Consider the following 20,852-nt stretch of genomic DNA (forward strand, 5'->3'; position numbering starts at 1 on the left):
CACGTTTTCACCACTACCGCGAACCGAAAGGGTAGTACCTTTGTACCGGAGAAGTCCGCGGTTGGTTTCTTCCCTGGCAGTGCAACGACCTTCATCCTTCCTCCACGACGAGATCTTCTCCTCCTCTGGACGACGCTGCGACTTGCACCCGCTGCCAGGAACAACTGCCCCCGCTGGATGATCCTCTCCATTTAAGGTACCGTGTTCCGTCTGGCTTCCCTTGCAACCGTTTGAACAGGGTGTATTAAATCCTCGTCTCTCGAACCTGGGTTAGCCTAGGACACCTTAGGTAACTCTCCTGCACTGAACTAAACCTTTTTCGAACTACCTCCACAAACTTTGAAGACTCTGTGTAACTGTCTGATCTTGGGCATCTGCCGCCTGGCTCCCTTGAAAGTGGTCCTGGCACCTAAACTTCCTTGCTCACCAGTAGACTGTGCCTTCCCAACTTGCTGTGGTTCTTTAAAAAGTGTTTAGTGTGTATGCTTCCATAATTCTGCTTTTCCCTCCCCTTTTTATTTAACTTGTTGGAGTGCCATCGAACGTTAAGCGCTCACCTCTGTCTGGAAATAAGTGGTTTCTTGTCCAACAAGTATGCAGGGATGTACATATGATAATAGTGATTGTGTTTTGAACTTATCTTACCAATTTAGTGCTAGTGTGTTTTATAAGTGTGTGTTAAATAAATAATTATATACTTTTACACCCAAGCTTTGGTCAGTGTTTGCTTGTGCTACTGTATTTCTGTACCTATTTTGTATGCTCTGTATACTGCCTAACTCTTCTTGAGGGAAGTCTGACTGCTCAGCCACAGATACCAGTGAATCTGTGTGGTACAGACTGCTACCAAGTGGGTTTACTGCCAAACACCTGTAGTCTTAAATCTTTTGCAGTGGTTCCTAAGGGAACTGCACAGGTTTCTGCCTAACAATTCTCCATCCTTTTCCAGGACCAGGGGCGTTGCTAGGGGTGGGCTAAGGGGGCTTTAGCCCCTGATCTTTTGGTTGTAGCCCCGGATAGAATCTCAGGAGCTACAACCAAAAGACTAGCTAGCCCCCGGTCCTAACAGCTCCGACATCAGCGTAGCCCCGGGTCTTTTCCAGAACTAGCAACTCCCCTGTCCAGGACTCTGAAAACGCGAATGATGCGTCGCTCACGGTTTTCAAGGTCATCAACCATCATGCAGATTTCCTCTTCTCTTGTTTCTATTTCTGCGATTCTGACATTCATTTGTGATTCAAGTGCGGAAAGGGTGGTCTGATTATGTTCCACTTCTTCCAGCCTCTCCTCCATTTTGTCTATTCTGTGTGTTATTTTTTCTATTTTTCCAGAGATGTCTGCTCTCATACTCTTTAGTTCCGTTAGGAGATCAGCTACATCCACCTTAGTGGCTGCAGCTTCTGGTCCCGAGGTAGCCATGTTCCTGGGGAGAGTAGAGTCCCTCCCTGTTTGCAGGGGTGAACATTTGAAGGGTGCAAGCCTGCCTCGTACGTTCATGTGCGCATGATTCTGTAGGCGTTTTGTCGCCCTCTGGGGAGGTTCCTCTGCTTTCGATTTTTTTTTTGTTGAAATGCTAGGTTGCTTTGGCGCTTTGAGTCTGTTGGAACCTTTAGGAGAGTTTTGGGTCTGTTGGGCCGATTCAGGGTGTCTTCAGAGTCATTCCATTATTGTGATAAAAGGTTCCCTCTTTCTCCGGTCCTGGTTTGTTTGCACGAGGCACAGTGAGTTGTAGTAGGTCCTGAGGACTGCACCAAGAGATTAGGTAAAAGTGGTTATGTTGGGGGAGTTCGGTGTTGTCTATGCCACCAGTTTCAATTGTTGAATGGAGCGGGACTCCGGTTACTGTTCAGTGTTCCTGGTTCCAGCTTTGTCCGGTTTTGGTTAAGGGGCGTCTGCTGGCCTCTCAACTCTCTTCAGCGTTTAGCCCTTGTCACATGGGGTTCTTTTTCCAGACCAGCAACTGAGGGGGTGACTGTGCTGAGCTCCAGACAGTGTGCAGGAAAAGTATGTGAGGTAAGGAACAAGTTACTTATCTGTAACTATTGTTCTCCAGCATGGGTCTGGCATGGATTCACATGCTCATGAATATTCCCCATCGTCAGGCTGGAAATCCTTGGTAAAGAAAATATCAGTTTCGTTTCTGAACCGTCTTTCTCCTAATAACCAATCACTGGTCTCTGGGTCATACTGATCCAGAGTGAGATCCTGTCTTCGAAACTGCCCGCATCCAACAGGCGTCGAGGAACTCTTGTAGTGGTCGCATCCACAGCCTGCACAGGAGCACAAGGTAGATGCACAAGGACATCATGCTGAGTAGGGACTTGATGGATCTCACCCTGGTAGCGTCCATGGCCAACAGCTGTTGTACCTTGCCCAGGATGGCCTTCGTGCTTTCCTTCGACTGTGAAGCCAATCATGCCACTATGTCGAGTCTGGCTCCCAGGAACAGGGTGACTTGCGACGGTACCAAGTGGGATTTCGCAAAGTTGATTGAGAATCCCAGATCCGTGAGCAGTTGGACGGTCTTTGCTGTGTGATCGACGGCGAGTTCCCTTGACCTTGCTCGGATGAGCCAGTCGTCCACGTAGGGGTAGACGTGGATCCCTTGCAGGCGCAGCCACGCCACCACCGGTGCCAGGCACTTGGTGAACACCCTGGGCGCTGACTTCAATCCGAAGGGGAGGGCCTTGAACTGATATTGCCGCCCCTGGACCACGAATCGTAGGAATTTTGCAATGTCCTTTTAGAATGGGGATGCGGAAGGAGGCATCATCCAAGTCCAGCGACGATAGGAAATCGCCTTCCTCCAGCTGTCCCAGCACGTGCTGTAGGGTGACCATCCGGAATTTCTGAGACTTGATGTACTCGTTCAGACGAAGAAGGTCCAGGATGGGTCGCCAACCGCCGGTCTTCTTCCAGATGAGGAAGTACCGCAAGTACACTCCGGAGCCCCGGAGCCTTTTTGGGACGAGTTCTATGGCTCCCTTTCTTAGCATCGCTCGTACCTCCAGAAGTAGTTGTGGGACGTGGTTTTCCTTCCTGGCCACGAGTGGTATCCGGGGGCACCTTCTCTGAAATGACAGGGTGTGCCAACGGGCCAGGGCATCAAGCACCCAGCAGTCAGAGATGGACTCCCACACGCTGACGAATTTCACCACCCGGCCTGCCACTGGGGTGCTCGGGTGGGGACCCGACGCCACGGCTGGTTTAGTCCTGTTTCGTCACGGCCTTGCCGCCTTGGCCTCCTTGGTGACAATGCGATCCTCCTGTCTTGCCGCGTCCTCTGTAGGCCTCCTGCGACGAGGAGCGGGCCGCTTGGCGGTACGACGAGGAATCGCCGCTGAATCCTTTGGAGGCACCTTGCTTGCCTCCGGAGTTCTGAAAGGACGGCCATTGTTGAACACCCAAGGCCCGAGCCGTCTCGGTGTCCGCCTTAATGGCCTGCAGTGACTCGTCCACTGTCTTGTCGAACAGGTTGTTTCCGTCGAAGGGCATGTCCAGAACCCTGGTCTGCACGTCTTGGCGGAAGTCGGTGGCCTTAGGCCAACCACGCCGGCTAAGGAAAACGCTGTTTCCCATCTGACGAAAGCCGGTGTCGGCAATGTCCGTGGCCACCATAATGGCGTGGTCCAAAGCCACCTCACCTTCCTGTAGGATTTCTAGGGCCTCAGCCCACTTGTCGTCCGGGAGGAAGTCCAGCAGGGGAGCGATCTTGAACCACAGCTCCCTGTCATAGCGTGCCACGATGGCGAGGGCATTGCCGCTTTAATAGTCGTTGCCGACGAGATGTCCCATCGTCCTATGGCGTCCAGCTTCTTCCCCTCGCCGTCCGGCAGGGATGTTGAAGTTGAAGCCGTCGCCCCCGCCGCTTTCTTCTTGGCCGCCGCGAAGACCACTGAATCCGGGGACGGCTGTGCCCTGAGGCACATAGGGGCGGAGTCCGGGACTGGTACTTCTCGTACCGGTCTCTCTTAGCAAGGGGCCGTGGACGGGTTCTTCAGGAGCACCAGCCCCTCGTCCCAGATGACATCCAGTAACGTGACTGCGAGAACAGTCTTCCTCTTAGCCCCCCGCTGTTGGTAGAGGAAACCCTCCCTCCTCTGATCTTCGGGGCAGAGCTGGAAGAGCTCAGATGCTCTGGCGATCATGGCGTGGAAGGAGCCAATTTCGTCGGGGGCAGGGGGGACCCGAGTCGGTGGTGATGGGAGGTCCATTCCATCACCACTGTCGTCGTCCGTCCCCGTCATTGCTGTCTCTGTTCCCGTCTCATCCCTCGGTGGAGGGGAAGGAGGTGAAGGCTGAGAAGGCTGGAAAGGAGGAGGGGGATGGGTTCGCCTCCGCTTGCTCGGTGGACTTCCCGCCAGTCCAGGCTCCGCTGGATCGTCCGCTGGGGGTAAGGCCAACCATGTCCTCATCTACGTACACAAGGCCTGAATAGCCATCAAGATCGCTCCTGAGTTGTCTCGTGGCATAGGCACCGGTTGCGACGGGAGGGTCGGTTGGGGAGTAGGCTCAGTCTCCTCCACAGTCCGTGGCTCCTCGTCAGCACCACCGTCGCTTTCTTCGTCCGCCTTGTCGGGATCCCTCCAGTAGGAATGGACCTCCTCGAACTTCTTGTCCAGGATCTTTGCGACGCCAGCCAGCACATCTTCAGAGGTGGCATCTGTGTCCGTAATGTCTACCGTGCCCCGCCCCCCCACCCCCCCTTCTCCGCCCGGGGTTTCAGGGGGGTCTTATCGATAGGCTGAAAAGAGGATTCCCTCCGTGGTGGCAGGGAAAACTCTAGGCCCGGAGGTCGTCTTCACTGGTATAGCCTCCACAGGCTTCGCCAGGGCCGCACCGACTCCCTCGATCGAGTTCTTAGCCGGGTGAATCAGGGCCTTCGCGACTTTGGGCGACCTGAGGCCTTCACCTTGGGCGGAGGGTCGCTGCCTCGCTCCCCCTCCGCTGCCGCTGTCAGGATCGACCAGGACTTCTCCTGAAGTTTACCCGGGTTCTCAGACTTCCTTTTCCCCGAGCCAGAGCGTTGGCTCGTAGTTGATGGCGTCAGTGACATTGCGCCCTGCCTGGCAGCCAAAGAGCCTGACCCATCGGCGCTCCCGGGTGCCCGCGGACTCGCTGTGCTTTGCCTTCTATTGAGTCCCCGTCGGCAGAGTGCCATCAAAGGTCTTAGAAGACCGCCTAGACTACTTCTCACCTGCTGCTGGGTTCGTCCCCTCCAGCCAGTTGATGGGTCGAGTACGACGATCCCTCATTGTCCGTTCGGACATATTCTTACAAAACGCACAGTCCTTTTCCACGTGCGATTTGTCATTGTGAAGGCAGTAGAGGCACCAAGAGTGCTTATATTCCTTGAAGACATTTTGTAATCCGCATCCAGGACAGCTCCTGAAAAGCTTGGATCCGGGTGTCATGTTTCCTTTGTCCTGGGCCATGTCCACACGGGGTAGGCCTCAAAGATCTTCCGGAATCCTCCAAGAAGCAAAACTCGAAGAAAACTCGCCCATGAGGGGCGTAGGAAAATCCGAAACGGGTCCCCGTTGATCAGAAGTAGAAACGGTGGAGCTTGAGGCTCAATTGACTGAAAAAAAGAGAGTAAACTCTTTGAAAAATAGCAAAATGCAGTAAAAGCCCGAGAGCTATAGCACGAGGACTCCCAACACTTGAGCGCGCGGTAAAACTCTGAAGATGGCTGCCAGAGGAGGGGCTTAGGTAGAGGGCAGTCCTTGGCTGGGGGCAGTATGACCCAGAGACCAGTGATTGGTTATTAGGAGAAAGACAGTTCAGAAACGAAACTGAAACAGATTTTTTCGTTAATGAGGATTCCCAGCCTGACGACGAGGAATATTCATGAGCATGTGAATCCATGCCAGACCCCATGCTGGAGAAAGTCTGCTATCTGTATGCTTGTGTGCAGTGTTCTGAGGGGCAGATAGGCTTCCGGTGTCTACGCTCCCTGTATCCTGGGGTGCGTGGCCTTGCAGGTCTTTAGATGTCTTTGCGCGTAGGATGGGATACTCCTAGTGACTATGTGGGAGTTGGGACAGTTCAAGAGGGTCTGCTTTCCCTCTCTGGTGGAGCCGTTTCAGGTGGCGAGGGAGCAGGGCAGTGCGCGGCACAGCACTTACTTGTACCGTGGGGAGGCCTCCGCTGTGTATTTTTCGTGTGCTCCGCTCGTGGACTGGACTCGGCGTTGCAGGTGTTTGCGATTCCTTTTCCTGCCGTGAGGCTCAGGGGGTTCACTGTTCGAGTTGTCGGTCGCCTGTTGGAGGTCAGCCTGTGCGGAACCACTTTGGTGTGTTCTTGGTTGTGGGGGGGCCTCTTAGGACGTTGGGGTTAGTTCCCAGACACCCGCTGCTTCGAGGTATTGTGTCCAGATTTTCTTTGGCGGTATCACAGCGTTCGCTCTGCCTTAGTATGCGTGGGTACTCAGGCTCATTACGCAGGTGCTCCAGCGCGTACTACGTATCCGCTCCTCTGTTCGTTATTAGTTCCTTTTTTATTCCCACCTCGTCGTCCTGGGGATGAGTGCTGGGAGACTCGCACTGGCGAACCCTGTGGCGTGCAGTGCGCTGCCCGGCTTCTCAGGTTGCCCACGTGTGTTCTCCCCGGTTTCGCTTTCGGCTGCCCGCAGTGCCGTGGGCCGGCACTTGGAAGCGTTGGTTCTCCGTGATTTCGACCCAGATTCTTGTCGGGTTTTCTTCTGCTGGGTGGGGGGACCTTCACACATAGGCAGTGCGGTTCGTAGCTCTGGGGGAGGGGTCCAAGAGTGGGGGGCTCATTCCACTTCACGCACCATGTGGGGGAAAGCTCACACGGATGGAGTCATCGTCCGTGCGCCCCCTGGTGGCCAATATCTATACGCTATTTTTTTATACAATTTTTTATACCATGGCCATAGACAACAGTGGACTCAGGGTTCTGGCAGGTAATCATCCTGCTAATATCTCGGATATCTATCAGTATGTGCATATAAAGTACAGCATACATATTATCTATAGAGAAATTTAGCTGCTCCCAAGTAGAGCCTGTCTAGGATACCGTTCTGTAATTAGACCTCCCAAGATGGTGGACACAATAGCATGAGTACCGGTACAGTTAACAGCGTACATATTCAGTCAGTTCACTACGATGAGGTTCCTTGACAACGTGGTTCTGTGCTGAAAGGGCGCGTAAGTAAAAACGGGTTTTGTTTTTGCTACGGTCCCTTGGGGACCTTTAACATGGCAATTAGAAGAGTCTGAAGCGCTGTTGTTAGCGACCCTAATTGAGCGATTCTGATCGGGGGCTCTCTCTTTCTCTTTTCCCACCATCGGCTGCATTTATTTGACCGTAATCTTTAACACCTTCTACGAATACTTGGCAGTGATGACAACATTAAATCATGCTGTTTATCAATGGAATACAGTAATTTAATCGTTGTGAAGCAACAGCGAAGGATATACAGGTAATTGCCTGCTTCCTTTAATAATTTTGTTGGAAAAACAGGATTATCTAACAAATAGTATGTATTGTGAGGTGACGGTTGTCATATTTAATATTTTTCTGTAGGAATTCGGAACAGATTTTTGCTACCAAACCTAAGGGTAAGTGGCAGCGCTATGGTAGCAATTAGCACAATGGTGTTTTAATGATAATAATCTCAAAATTAGAGAGTTGTACTTACCATGTTTACCACCTTTCCCAATTAATTTTATTTTAAGGACTTAACAACAAGAACACTTCAAGGTAATATTACCCAACAGTTTCTACGTGGCTGAGGTGATGTGACACACTGCCCAGGTGACTACGCAATTAGAAAGTATATGCCCTTTTGAATACTATTAAATTACTAATGGTGCTTTTGTATTGTTTTCCCATTTTTTCTTCTCTATGTATCTTCTGTGTCATTATGTCTCAATAAATTGGATTCGCTATCACTCACATGTTATGTGCCATCAGACCCTTATGAAATTGATCTGTCATTACTGCCTATGACCTGGAGGTATCTGTATCAATTTGGTTGGATTTAATCTACTTTGCCTGCATCACCTTTTTGTTGAACTTTGGGTTTGTCCCGCCAAGACAATATATTGGTTTACCAATGTAATAATTCACTTACACATGTTGTGATCTAATCCAGCCTCAAAAGAAGAGCTTAGGCTCGAAACATCTGTCAGGCTGACTCTGGAATCAATAAATTCATATTGCATTTATGCATTAAACTTTATAGCGATTGGCACAGTGTGATTTTATACAATTGTCTTTAATACTCTACAGTGTCTAATCAGACCATATGTCTATAACGGCTTACTTTGCGTGTTTTGGCATGACCACGGTACAGCATTATCAGCTATAATATTCCTTTCAACATACACATCAAAACTGTGATAGAAGGGGTACAGGAAGCCCCATAGATCTATGTACAAAACAATTAGAAATATAATTAGTGTACCTCAGTTAAGGTCTTACCCCAATACAGCCGGCTATCAGGCGCTTGAAATGCTCCTTCTTCCGTTTGTCAGCGGGTTTCTGGACAGGGGGAGGGATCAGAAGTTTTGCATCAAACTGCTCCAAAGAGTCTATTTGAATGTCTGGAATCTGCTCCATTACGATCTTCAGTTCAATAAAACGTGGACGCTAAAAATATGAGTAAAAATAAAGCCCTTTACACAGGTGAACAGAAAAAGGATATAAAGACAGAAACTACATGCAAAATCATTTATCACACCACAAACTCAAATGTACATTTTATCAAAATAGGAGTGTGAAATTGCAATAAAAGTACAAGTTACTTACCCCTCGTAACGTTCTTTCGACTGGATGTTCCTCCAACGTATTCCTAATCTTTGACATGTAGTGTCCACAGCTCGGCTGCTTCGGAAATATTTCGGTAGAGGGCCCCCTGCGTCGATGGCGTCGGGTCGATGTCCCTTGAAGGCCTCCGTCTAGGGCAACGTCATCGGATGTTATAAGTAGTACGCAAGGCGCACGTAGCCTCCGTTCTTGTGCCCCCCCCCCACGTGTAGCAGAAGGGCGCACAAATCGGGCCGACCGTACTCAGCCTTGTTCGAACAAAAGCTGTAATAGGATGTGAAATTCTACCGAGGGGTAGTTTGGGAGGGCAACGAGGAATACGTTGGAGAAACATCCAGTCGAAAAAACGTCACTAGGGGTAAGTAACTTGTTCTTAGAATGTACTGTATCCTCCACCGTATTCCTCATCTTCGAAAGACTCCCAAAGCAGTATCCATGAATGGAGGAGGGTGAAGAATTTAGTAAGACTTGAAATTAAAGGGCAGAATAAAGGACTGCCTTACTAAACGACATATCCTGAGCATGGGAAGTATCCAGGGAATAATGCTTGGTAAACGTGTGTATTGAAGACCACGTTGCAACATCACAAATGCTTCTTATAGGGGCACCCCTTTGTAGGGCTGTCGAAGTAGCAATGCCTCTGGTTAAATGAGCTTGCAAGCCCTCAGGAGGGACCTTTCCCGCCAAAGTATAGCATTCAGAAATAGTGAGGATGATCCACCTAGACAAGGTCCGTTTAGACACAGCCTGGCCTCGTTTGTGCCCGGTATACTACAAAGGAGGTGGTCATCCACTCTCACCTTGGACATTCTGGAAAAATAAAAGCTCAAAGCTTTCCTAGGGTCCAACCCATGAAGCCTTTCTTATTCCTTACTAGGATGCAGAGGAGGATAGAAGGCAGGTAGCACAATTCTCAAACACAAATGAAAGTCTGAAACTACCTTAGGTAAAAAGGAGGGTCTAACTCTCAGCACAACCCTGTCCTTGTGGAATACAGTAAAGGGTGTCTTGGAAGAAAGTGCCTGCAACTCACTCACTCTACGTGCAGATGTAAGAGCAACCAACATCACAGTCTTAAAGGTTAACAACCTCAATTGACATGAGTGCAATGGTTCAAATGAAGCACCCATCAGAAACTTTAAGACCAAGTTAAGGTCCCAAACCGGAACCTGAAACACACATTTGTGATCCCTTTCAGAAATTGAGTAACCATCTTAAAATAGGAGGATTCCTCTGATGAGCGCTTAAAGATCGAGAGCGCTGCTAGGTAACCTTTAATGGTCCCTACTTGAAGACCCTTGTGGACTAATTAAATCAAAAAGGATAGAATATCCAGAGTCTAACAATGAAAAGGATTAACATTCCTTCCTCTGCACCAGTTGCAAAACTTATTCCAACGGTACAGAGATTTTGTTGCCGGCCGCCTTGTGAAAGCCACACTTCCATTACATCATTTGGGAGGTCCCAAGCCTTGCATCTCAACCTTTCAGAAACCAAGGGTGAAGGTTGAGAGTCTTGACCTTCGGATGGAGAACCCGACCTTCTTGCGAGAAAAGATCCTCTCTTTGGGGAAGACGCATCAGAGGACAGATGGATATTTCCAGAAGCTCTGGGTACCATGCTCTCCTGGCCCAATCCGGAAGAAACGCGTACAGTAGCGGGATTTCCCAATCCACCACAAATGAGTCTCCTAGAGCTCCTTGGAGGAAATTCCCTTGAGCAATACTGCTTGCACTTCCGGTTGGCACCGGTCACGAACAGATTCACTTGCGAGGTTCCCCAAAGGGCGAAGACCTCTTGAAAGACTTACTGAGATATTTCCCACTGTTGGGAGACTGCGCTCTGTCTGCTCAGGGCGCTTGCCACCGTGTTCTCCTCTGCAGCCTGATGAACTGCCCCTAGGGAGATTCCTTCTTGAATTGCCCAGAACCAGAGCTGCATCACCTCTCTGCACAGTGGTAGCTACCTACACCTCTTTTGTTGAGGTAATGCATGGCCACCGTGTTGTCCGTTATTATCAGGACATTCTTCCCCCGTACAGATGGCAGGAACGCCTTAAGTGCAAGCCTGATTGCTCTCAGCTCAAAAAGATTGATGGGAAGTTTGGATTCCGATGGAGACCAACAACCACTGATGTTCAGATCGTTGCCGTGAGCTCCGCACCCTGTGAGGGAAGCATCCGTCACTACAGTTACCTCCGGCCATGGCTGCCTGTTAGGTAAAGAATTGGGGTAGTACCCTTATGGTGCGCAACAACAACCTCAGCCTTCCGGCAATAGGGACCCAACCTTTGGTATAAGTCTAAACTACACAGGTTGGTAGTGTGACCTAGAAGCCAGGCTCATCTCAAGAGGGGCAATGTGAGCAGTAGTGGAGTTACAGAGAGATTCACAGTGACCATTACTCAAACAAACACTGATACTCAGGGTTTCTTGATTAAACATTTATTTACCAGTCATTTAAACAAGCCTTCTTCAGAAGGGAGCAATATAAAAGCAACACTTAAACACACTTCAGAAATACACACTCTTAGGTTTCTCAGAATTAGTAAAGACCCATTGGGGATGGCCCACACACTTCCTACACCCTCAGGTGACAAATAGCTAGGAGACTGGGGACATTAATATATTACCTTTACATATAGAGTAGGCTTTGAGAGTGTCAAAAGAAAGTGTTATTAGAACAAGCAAGACATCACAAATATTCTTAAAGCAGGCAAATACTTTTGGGCCCCCTCAATGTATAACAGAGGAGAGAAGAGTCATTCAAGGAACCAGGCTAAGCCAATGTCAATGGGCAAATGTCTATGTAGCTAAAGCACTTCTTGCAGGTTAGTAAAAGTCTTTGCACAATGTTTTAGAAGTCTTTAGTGAAAAAGATGAATCAAATGTAGGGCCACAAGCCGAGAGACTTGTGAAGTAGAAGCAAATCTACACAGAGAGGTAAGTTCTCTCAGACTTTACAGTACATTTAGGTTGAAGAAAAATGCAGCAGATGACTTCTGTTCCTGTGCAGCTCTGCAGATCCTGGTGTTCCTGGGCCTCAGTCGTGGGGACATTGAGGGAGGACTTCTGGGGACTCCTGCACTACAACGGGACGGTCATCGATGGCAACCGGCAATCTTCAAACAAGTGGCCCTTCGGTGTTTCAGCTCGAGTCTACCGCAATCAGCAACACTACGGTTCTTGGCTGTTGAGGGGGGGCCTTCATTGCATCTGGGGGGTCCTGCACGCTGTTGAAGGGGCTCAGGCTCAGTAAGTCCGGCTTCCTGGGAGTCCTGAGGATCTTCCTAGAGCTCTTGGCCAACTTAAAAGCAACGCACACAAGCTGGTGTTCCCCTCTCTGGTTGTTAAGGAGAATTCTCATTCATGGCTAATTTCCCTTACCTAGTGAGTGTCCCTCAGTAGCTTTGCTGGATTTCTGGGGTTTATTATTTTCCACCTGGTAAGAGTGTGAGCCTTTTTCCGACTCTTACAGTGTATTTTTTGTGTATGTTGTACTTTTTGTGCCCATGGGTTATGGAGTGTCACCAACTCCCCAGGCATCATCGGTTTACTTGTGTGTCACACAGCACCTTAAGTGCAGTGACACAGGGATGTCTTTTAGACTTCCCTTGTGAAATCCATTTCTGGGGATGACTACTGTCGTCCCAGAGACATGTAAAGTCACCATTGGCTTTACTAGTCTTTAAAATACAGATCCAGTACAACCCATCTTACAATGGAGCACTGGAGGGGAGTATCTTTCCCCTGTCCTTCTGTGACTCAAGGGGCACTTTGTGTCCCCCTTCCCGACTCAACATGGCTGGTGGCAGTGGTAACTATCATTTTTACACGGATTCCCTTGTTAATGTTCTGGCTGTGGTGACAGACGCGAACATAAACCCCGCTACCCCATATCGTTTTTATCGTGGGTCCTGGTGTGGTTTTTTGCCATTTCGTGTTGGAAAGGACCTTCTTGTTGTTTGCTTTTCGGGCCAAACCAGGTTTGGTTTCCTTGTTCGCCGTCCTTTGGCGGGCTTCTGCACAGAAGCCATCCTTTGGCGTCTGGGTGTCTAGATGGGCTGAATGTGAGGGAGGGGTTTAGTAACCCCCTGCCCAGGGTCTCCCTGGAGACCCAAGTCGCACTCTGTGTCGATTGGCTGAGGTGGTTGTCCAGGCCGGACAACCCCCCTGCTGTGTGATTGACAGCCAGGCTGTGTGAATGGGGGATTTTGGCATAAAAGGCAGGACTCTTGGGCTGGAAGTCAGAGTCGCCACTGGAACTACAAGAACCGAAGAGAAGCGGAGAAGAAGGCTGCTGCAACTGCTGGATCCCGGTGAAGCCCTTCGACGACAGAGCAGATCCAGTCCGGAGTCTTCTTCCCTTGAGCCTGGTGAGATCAACCAGCTCACCTTCAACAGCCAGAGAATCCTCTTCTGGGTCAAAATCACTGCACAGAACTGTAGTGGTCCGGATAGCCATCAGAAGAGCCCTCTCCTGTTTTTAAGGAGAGCACCTTTTATTCATCGTTGCTTTGCTGCTGCTGGCTTCATCCCTGGGTAGTACAGATCGCTCCAGACGTCGTCGTTGTCCCCACGACTGAAGCTCCAGGAACTGTGAGTCTGCAGGAACTACCAGGAACAACTGCCGTAGCACCAGCTTTCATCATCCGAATAATGTACTGTGTCCATTTGGTCGTTCTCTCCGTCCGACCTTGAGGAATCGGGGTGAACCCTTTTCCTTTCCGAAGGCTTGTCCTTTCTTCCGTCTTATAACTTTTGCTTCCCTTTGACAATATCCAGTACTCCTGGCAAACTTTAATCGTGAACTATACTAACCGTGTGATTCTCAACCCAGAGCCCCTGCTCCATTTTGACACTGGCGCAGGCCTATTGACTTATCTGTCGCTAAGAAAACGTCCTCTGATTCTATTGCCTTGACAAAAGTATTGCGGGTATGCTTTATTTTCTTAAAACCGAACTGTCATTAGTGTCAAAAAGTGATCGCGTATTAACCCACAGTAACGTCTTTGTTTCGAAACACTGGTCTGTCAAATTCTAATGTACTTACCTTGAATTGACCTGAACAAGAGGAATTGATTGTGTGTAGTATATTTAGAGTGTGGTTTTATTTAGTAGAAGTGAAGTGTTTTGCAAACAGATGGTTTAAAAATAAATGTAGTTATATTTTTTTTACCAGAAACCTTCAGTCAGTGTTTGCTTGAGTCACAGTAATTGTAGTCCTTGGTGTAATCACTATTACTGCTCATTTGCTCTTGAGATAAGTCTGGCTGCTCCGCCATCGCTACCATTTTACTGTGTAGTACAGGCTTGTACCAAAGGTGAAATTGTACTATCACTTGTAGTCTTAATTGTATGTAGTGTTCCCTAAGGGTACTGTATATGATTCAGCCTAACACTAGTGTTTCGGTTTCCAGTACCAACTCTGTGTAAATTCATGGAGGTGAGAGACTTAAAAGTCTTTCTGTGGTAAAGGAGTACACCTTTTCTCAGGTATGACAGCCAGAGGCTTCAAAGTCGATGACTTTGACTTAGATACTGCTTTTTAGGTGGTTCCACCGTAACCAGGGGTTTCGCCTGTACATTTGGGAATAGACAATGGAGAGACTAGGACAGAGATTATGTACACACCATACGGGACACACAAGGGAAAATGGTTACGGAACCCGTTGACATAGCAGAGGAATTTGCCACCTTTCATGAAATACTACATACCCCTACGTGGGAACCTAAGACACTGGCTGTACCTGGCTTTCAATGGATTGCTTTTCTCCGGCAGATTCCTCATCATGATAGATGTTCTACTCCATCTGATTGGAAAACATTTCAACAGGTTATGTTGTGGACCTCGACTCGGCCGTCGATCTGTCTTGTTTGGCTCTCGGTCATCGGCTCCGGACGTGACATCAGGCATCGTATATATACCACATCAATACGCCCCACAAGTCAGTTCCTCTTTTCTGCACACTTGAACGTGGCATCAGGAACACGACTCAAGTTTACTTGACATTCTTATTGTACTTTGTATGCTTTTTTTGACAAAATCCTTGACGCAATGTCGTTCCACAGGGGTTCAGGCTTCAAACTATGCCACGATTGTGAGGACAGAATGTCCTTGACCGACCCCCATGATGTCGATCTATGGTGTGTGGGTGCTACATACGACACGGAGGCCTGCTCCTTGTGCGCAAAGATGCAGCCGAAATCCTTGCGTGAGAGGGCCGGGAAACTGGCTTTGGGCCGACCTGTCGCCAAGTTCCCGCTGCGGTCACTAGTCCGGTCCTCGCAGGCCGAGACAGAGGAGCCCACCCCGGTAAAGGGGAAAGACTGACATCTTAAGAAGACCAAGAAGTGGTCCTATTCCAGGAGCCATTCCTAGTCTTCCTCGCGGAAGAAGCGACACCACCACCATTGACGTAAGTCCATCTCATCGTCGTAACAAGGTATGCCCGTGGCGGTGCCGACCACTCAAGAGAAGTGGGAGAGTTTTAAGACCTCTATGTTGCAAATGTTTAAGACGCAAGTGGCTGTAGGTGTGGCTCTGGCCCCCAACCAGCAGGCTTTGGCGGCTGAAGCGGCGCTCTGTGCTCCCGACCCCAAGCCAGCCACTCCGTCAACATCGTCTGCTTCGAAAGCGTCTTCGGGAGTTGCTCCCATCAGGCATACGTTTCCGGAAGGCCATAGGGCTGAGGCTCCCGACGTGTATCGGTTCCCCGAGCATCCCTCTGCACTGAAAGTACCCTCGGTATCTATAGCTTCGGCTCCGAAGTCCATCATGAAGCCTCCGGCACCGACAGTCGGCGATGGTTCCTTCGTGCCACTGTCGAGATCGGGTTTCTTCTATTCCATGCACTCCATATTCAGAGTCGAGGAACACCATGACCCTTAGCCCTCTACCCACACCAGTGTGAAGTTCAGGGAGCTGGCTTACAAGGTAGTTGACACCTGTTAGGTAGAATTCTCAGAAATGTGCTAATTCCCTCCACTTTAGAGATCCCCAGCAACTTTGCTGGACTTTGAGGACTTGATTTTTTTTTTAACCTGGAAGGAGCGAGCCCCTTTTTCCCACTCTCGTATTTTTTGTGATTTTTTTTTAACACTGTTTCTTTTGGTTGTGGAGTCTGACAAACTCCATAGGCATCATCTTTTACATTGTGCCACACTGCACCGTCAGTGTGGTGGCACAGGGAAGTCTTTCGGATGACCCAAAGGTTTGAATACCTTCCCTTGGTTAAACTACTGTTTCCTAGAGCAGTAAAGTGAAATTGACTTTACTTACATTTGTAACTTCCTAGACCCAGCACACGCTATCTTACAATAGGGTGCTGGAGGGGTTACCTAGTATCCCCTTTGTCTAGCTTCTCATGTAACATTTGTATGTTACCCTTTCCTCACTGAATGGCTGGTGGCAGTGGTTTCGTTTTAACTATCGGGGTGTGCATTTACCGAGGGCTGTGTTCGCAGCTGCAGTAAAGCACCCAAGGGTGCCATTATTGTCAAAATGGCCCCGGTGGTCTTTTTTTGCCATTTCTTTGTGAAAAGGTCCTTCTTGAGATTTACTCTGCGTGCCAAACCAGGTTTGGTCTCATTGTTCGTTTTGCCTTTGGCAGGATTCATGAGTGAAGCCCGCCTCTGGCTCCAGGGTATCTGGGGTAGGCAGGAAGTGAGGGAGGTGCCCGAAACTCTTTGCTTAGTCTCCTCCTAGGAGACCCAAATGCACTCTGTGATGATTGGCTGACCGACTGGCCGGCAAGGACTGCCACCCTGCTGCATGAGTGACAGCTAGGCTGGAATGAAAGGGAGAGAACTGTATAAAAGGCGAGTCTTTTGGCTTGGAAGGCAGAGTCGACCACTGGACGAAGGAACCGAAGAAGAACTTGAAGAGGAAGCCTGCTGCAACTCCTGGACAGTTGTTTTGCCTGGTGAAGCCCTTCTGCAGTGCCGAAACGCCAAGTTTGCATCGACAGAGAAGCCCCTGCAAGGACGATTTCTCCCCTTGAGTTGGTCGGACCATTCAACTTTAAAGTAAGCCACCTGAACATCCATCTTGGAGCTTGTTGAATTTCCACAGAGTTGCTGCTGGAAACTGTATAGCCAGGGAGAGGAACACCAGATTGTGTGCCTTGCTTTTAAGCTGGCCTAGAGCTCCAGGAAGATCCTCCGGACTCCCAGGAAGGACTGACCGAGTCTGAGCCCCCTCAACAGAGTGCGGGACCCCAGAAGCAAGGACAGTCCTTCTCGACAGCCAGGAAACTCGGTGTTGGTATTTGCGGTAGACGCGAGGAGCTGAAACACTAAATAGCCACTGAAAGTGAAGTTTGCCGGTTGCGAGTTTTGACCATCCCATCCCATCCCATTGCAGTGCAGGAGTTTCTTAAATATGTGACAGATCATTACTAACGGTAAGTAACTTATTAGTTAATCTGGATTGCCCGGGCGGGGTGGGTTCCTCATAGCAGGGGGAACATCTGTTTTTGTGTTTCGAATGGTTTGTGTCCTCCAACGTATTCCTCATCTTTGACATGTAGTGTCCACAGCTTGGCTGCTTTGGAAATTTTTCAGCAGAGCGAGCCCTGTGTCGATGGCGTCGGGTCGTTGTCCCTCGAAGGCCTCCGTCGAGGGTGACGTCATCGAATGTTATTAGTAGCATGCACAGCGCCCCTAGCCTCAGTTCCATTTTTTCCGCAAACGTTTGCTTCGTGAAAAGTAGTTGTAGTATTTGCTGTGAAGAATTTCTTCGGTATGTCTTCGTCTTCCACTCTGACGACACAATGGTCTGGGTTAAAAAAATGCTGGGACTGCAGATAGATGTCTATCACAGATCCGCATCGTGTCTGCCTGTGGTGACTCGCCAGTGGCCATTACACAGATATGTGCTCCAAGTGCCAGTCGATAACTGGAAAGGCCTTGCGGGAACGAAAGGGGAAACTGAAGGTAGGCAAGGTGTCCAAGCCCTAAAAGTCCCGACCTGCTGGGCCTTCCACCGATGAGTCGAGAGGTGACTCTCCTCGGAGGGAGAAGGTCCATCGTTCAAAGTCCAGGAGTGGTTCCCGCCACTCGTCCGCCTCGGTGAAACGTTCGAAGAGAAGGTACCGCTGGTCGCCTTTCTCGTCGTCTTCTTCAGGCCGCACCCCTGAGAGGGTGAGTTGACCGTCTAAACATTCAACACCTGCTGAGTGGGAAGCTTTCCGGGTGAAAATACTTGACATTTTCGAAAAGCAGGCCAAGGCCCCGTCCGCGCCTTCTGTGGAAGCCAGCAGGGAAGGGTCTCGGCAGGATACTCGCGTGCCCTCAAGCCTGAGTAAACGGTGTGATCCTCATCGGGAGCCTTCAAAGCCTCGTTCGGACAAGGTACATAAGGATCGCTCGAGAAGTGAAGCAAGGTCACGGTCTTAAGTCTCCATCGAAACTATCCAAACCCTCAATGCCATCAACGCCACACCAGTCGATAGTGCTTGTTGGGTCCTCCACCCCTATCAGGCCCTTGAAGCCTTTGTCACAATCGTGGCATAGTTTGAAGCCTGAACCCCTGTGGAACGACATTGCGTCAAGGATTTTGTCAAAAAAAGCATACAAAGTACAATAAGAATGTCAAGTAAACTTGAGTCGTGTTCCTGATGCCACGTTCAAGTGTGCAGAAAAGAGGAACTGACTTGTGGGGCGTATTGATGTGGTATATATACGATGCCTGACGTCACGTCCGGAGCCGATGACAGAGAGCCAAACAAGACAGATCGACGGCCGAGTCGAGGTCCACAACATAACCTGTTGAAATGTTTTCCAATCAGATGGAGTAGAACATCTATCATGATGAGGAATCTGCGGGAGAAAAGCAATCCATTGAAAGCCAGGTACAGCCAGTGTCTTAGGTTCCCACGTAGGGGTATGTAGTGTTTCATGAAAGGTGGCAAATTCCTCTGCTATGTCAACGGGTTCCGTAACCCTTTTCCCTTGTGTGTCCCGTATGGTGTGTACATAATCTCTGTCCTAGTCTCGCCTTTCTAGCCAAGCAAATGTACTCCCCGCTTTGTCCCTGGTCTCATAGACCCGATTTCTAAGCGGTCAATGAGCCGATCTAGCATTATCCAGGGCCATATTTTGCAAAACACCTCCTGCGCCATGACCAGGGTGCGACCCGGGATCCAGTGGGAGGAACCCCTCCTCTGCCTCAACGGCCAGTGCCTCCGCCTCCTCCACTTACCTAGTGTGTTAGCCCTTGCAGCCGCCACCAGTTATATTGCCTTCCCTGAAGCTACACGTTATAGCTCTCCCAAAGCGTGACTGGGCTGTCTACCGACCCTTCATTTGTAGCGAAATATTCCGTCGTTTTCTGGGATAACCCTTCAATCACGTGAATCCCTTGTAGTCGTAGGTGAGCCACCACCAGAGAAGGGCACTCTGGGCACCGATTTCAGCCCGAAGGGAAGGGCCTTGGAATTGGTAATGCATCCCTTGAATAACGAAGCGCAGAAACTTGCGGTGACCCTTGTGAATGGGGATGTGGAAGTACGCATCCTCCAGGTCCAGCAATGACAAAGTCTCCCTCTTCCAGTTGTCCGAGCACGTGATGAAGAGAGACCATTCGGAACTTCTGGGACTTTTATGTATTTGTTCAGCCGTTGCAGGTCGAGAATGGGCTTCCAGCCCCCGGTCTTCTTTCGTACGAGGAAGTACCTTTCTTTAGCAGGCCCGAACCTCCAACAGCAGTTGAGGGACGTGGTTTTCCTGCCAGACCACCACTGTTTTTCGCTGACACTTCTGTTGAAACTCTAGGAGTGTCCGTGTGTGAGAGCATCCAGCACCAAACGGTTGGTGGAGGTGGACTTCCACATGCGGATGAAGTTCGCCAGCCGGCCTCCCACTGGGGTGCACGGGTGGGGGCCCCCCCGACGCCCCGGCCGGTTCATTCTTGTTTGGATGTAGACAGGCCGCCTTGGGGTCCTTGGCTACGACAGCGTCCTCCTGCGAAGGTCTTGGAGCGGACCCCGACGATCCCCATGTGCCGAGGATCGGTGCGGTTAGTGTTAAGAAGAGGAGCCCCCGCCGGAACCCTTCGAAGAACGGGGAGACTTGCCTCCTGATCGAAAGGACAGAGCATGTGCCGTCTGCGTGTCCCCCTTGATGGCCTATAGAGACCCATCTACAGCCTTCCCAAAAAGATGATCTCTGTCAAAAGGCATGTTCAGCACCCTCTTCTGGACCTCCTGTCAAAAGTTGGTGGCCTTGTGCCGGCGACAAAGACAAACGCTGTTGCCCATCTGGCGGAATCCCACGTCGGCGACGTCCGTGGCCACCGTGATGGTGTGGTCCGACGCCACCTCACCTTCTTGTAGAATCTGTCTGTCTTTCTTAGTAGTAACCAATCACTGGTCACGGGGTCATATTGCCCCCAGCCAATGACTGCCCTCTCCCTAAGCACCTCCCCTGGCAGCCATCCTCAGATTTGGTAGTACGTAAAGTGGCAGTATGACCAAGTGAAGAGCCGCAGAGGGGTAGGAGGGAGGGTTCGCATGTGAATCCATGCCAGCCCCATGCTGGAGAACAACAGTTACAGGTAAGTAACTTGTTCCTTCTCCAGCATGGGGTCTGGCATGGATTCACATGCTCATGAATATAAGAATACATAGCAGTACACACATACACAACCACGGGAGGTGGTAAGGCTCAACATTAAGCATTACATAAACTCAACATTAAGCAACTCTTACCTCCTCACCAGACCCACCTTCAGGCAAACAGGTTGCGCAGCACTGCTTGGCCGACTCTGGATTCCTCCCTGGAATCCCGGTCGACGCAGTAGAATTTCCTAAAGGTGTGCGTCGACCTCCACGTAGCAGCCCTGCAGATTTCCAGCAGGTGCACACCAGACAAGAACGCCGTGGTAGCAGCAATCGGTCTGGTAGAATGGGGTCTCGGACGGCCGGGCAACGGTCAGTTTGCCAACCGGTGACAGTGCATGATGCAGCCGGAGAGCCATCTGGAAATGGAAGCCTTCGAGAGCGCCTTCCCTTGATTCACATGTCCAAAGTTCACTAACAGTTGTGATGTCTTCCG

At 50.0% G+C, this 20,852-nt stretch overlaps 1 protein-coding gene across 1 annotated transcript in view; it reads right to left on the reverse strand.

The window, feature by feature from the left end:
- Positions 1-20,852, reverse strand: part of LOC138468323 (exportin-5-like) — a 1,170,237-nt gene that overhangs the window by 20,601 nt on the left and 1,128,784 nt on the right. Inside the window, exon 31 of the mRNA XM_069608829.1 lies at positions 8,452-8,619. Coding sequence (XP_069464930.1) covers positions 8,452-8,619 — 168 coding nt within the window. The remainder of the gene's footprint in view (positions 1-8,451; positions 8,620-20,852) is intronic.

The sequence above is a fragment of the Ambystoma mexicanum genome, chromosome 4q (assembly GCF_040938575.1).
Source record: "Ambystoma mexicanum isolate Mex_15411 chromosome 4q, UKY_AmexF1_1, whole genome shotgun sequence".
Taxonomy (NCBI): domain Eukaryota; kingdom Metazoa; phylum Chordata; class Amphibia; order Caudata; family Ambystomatidae; genus Ambystoma; species Ambystoma mexicanum.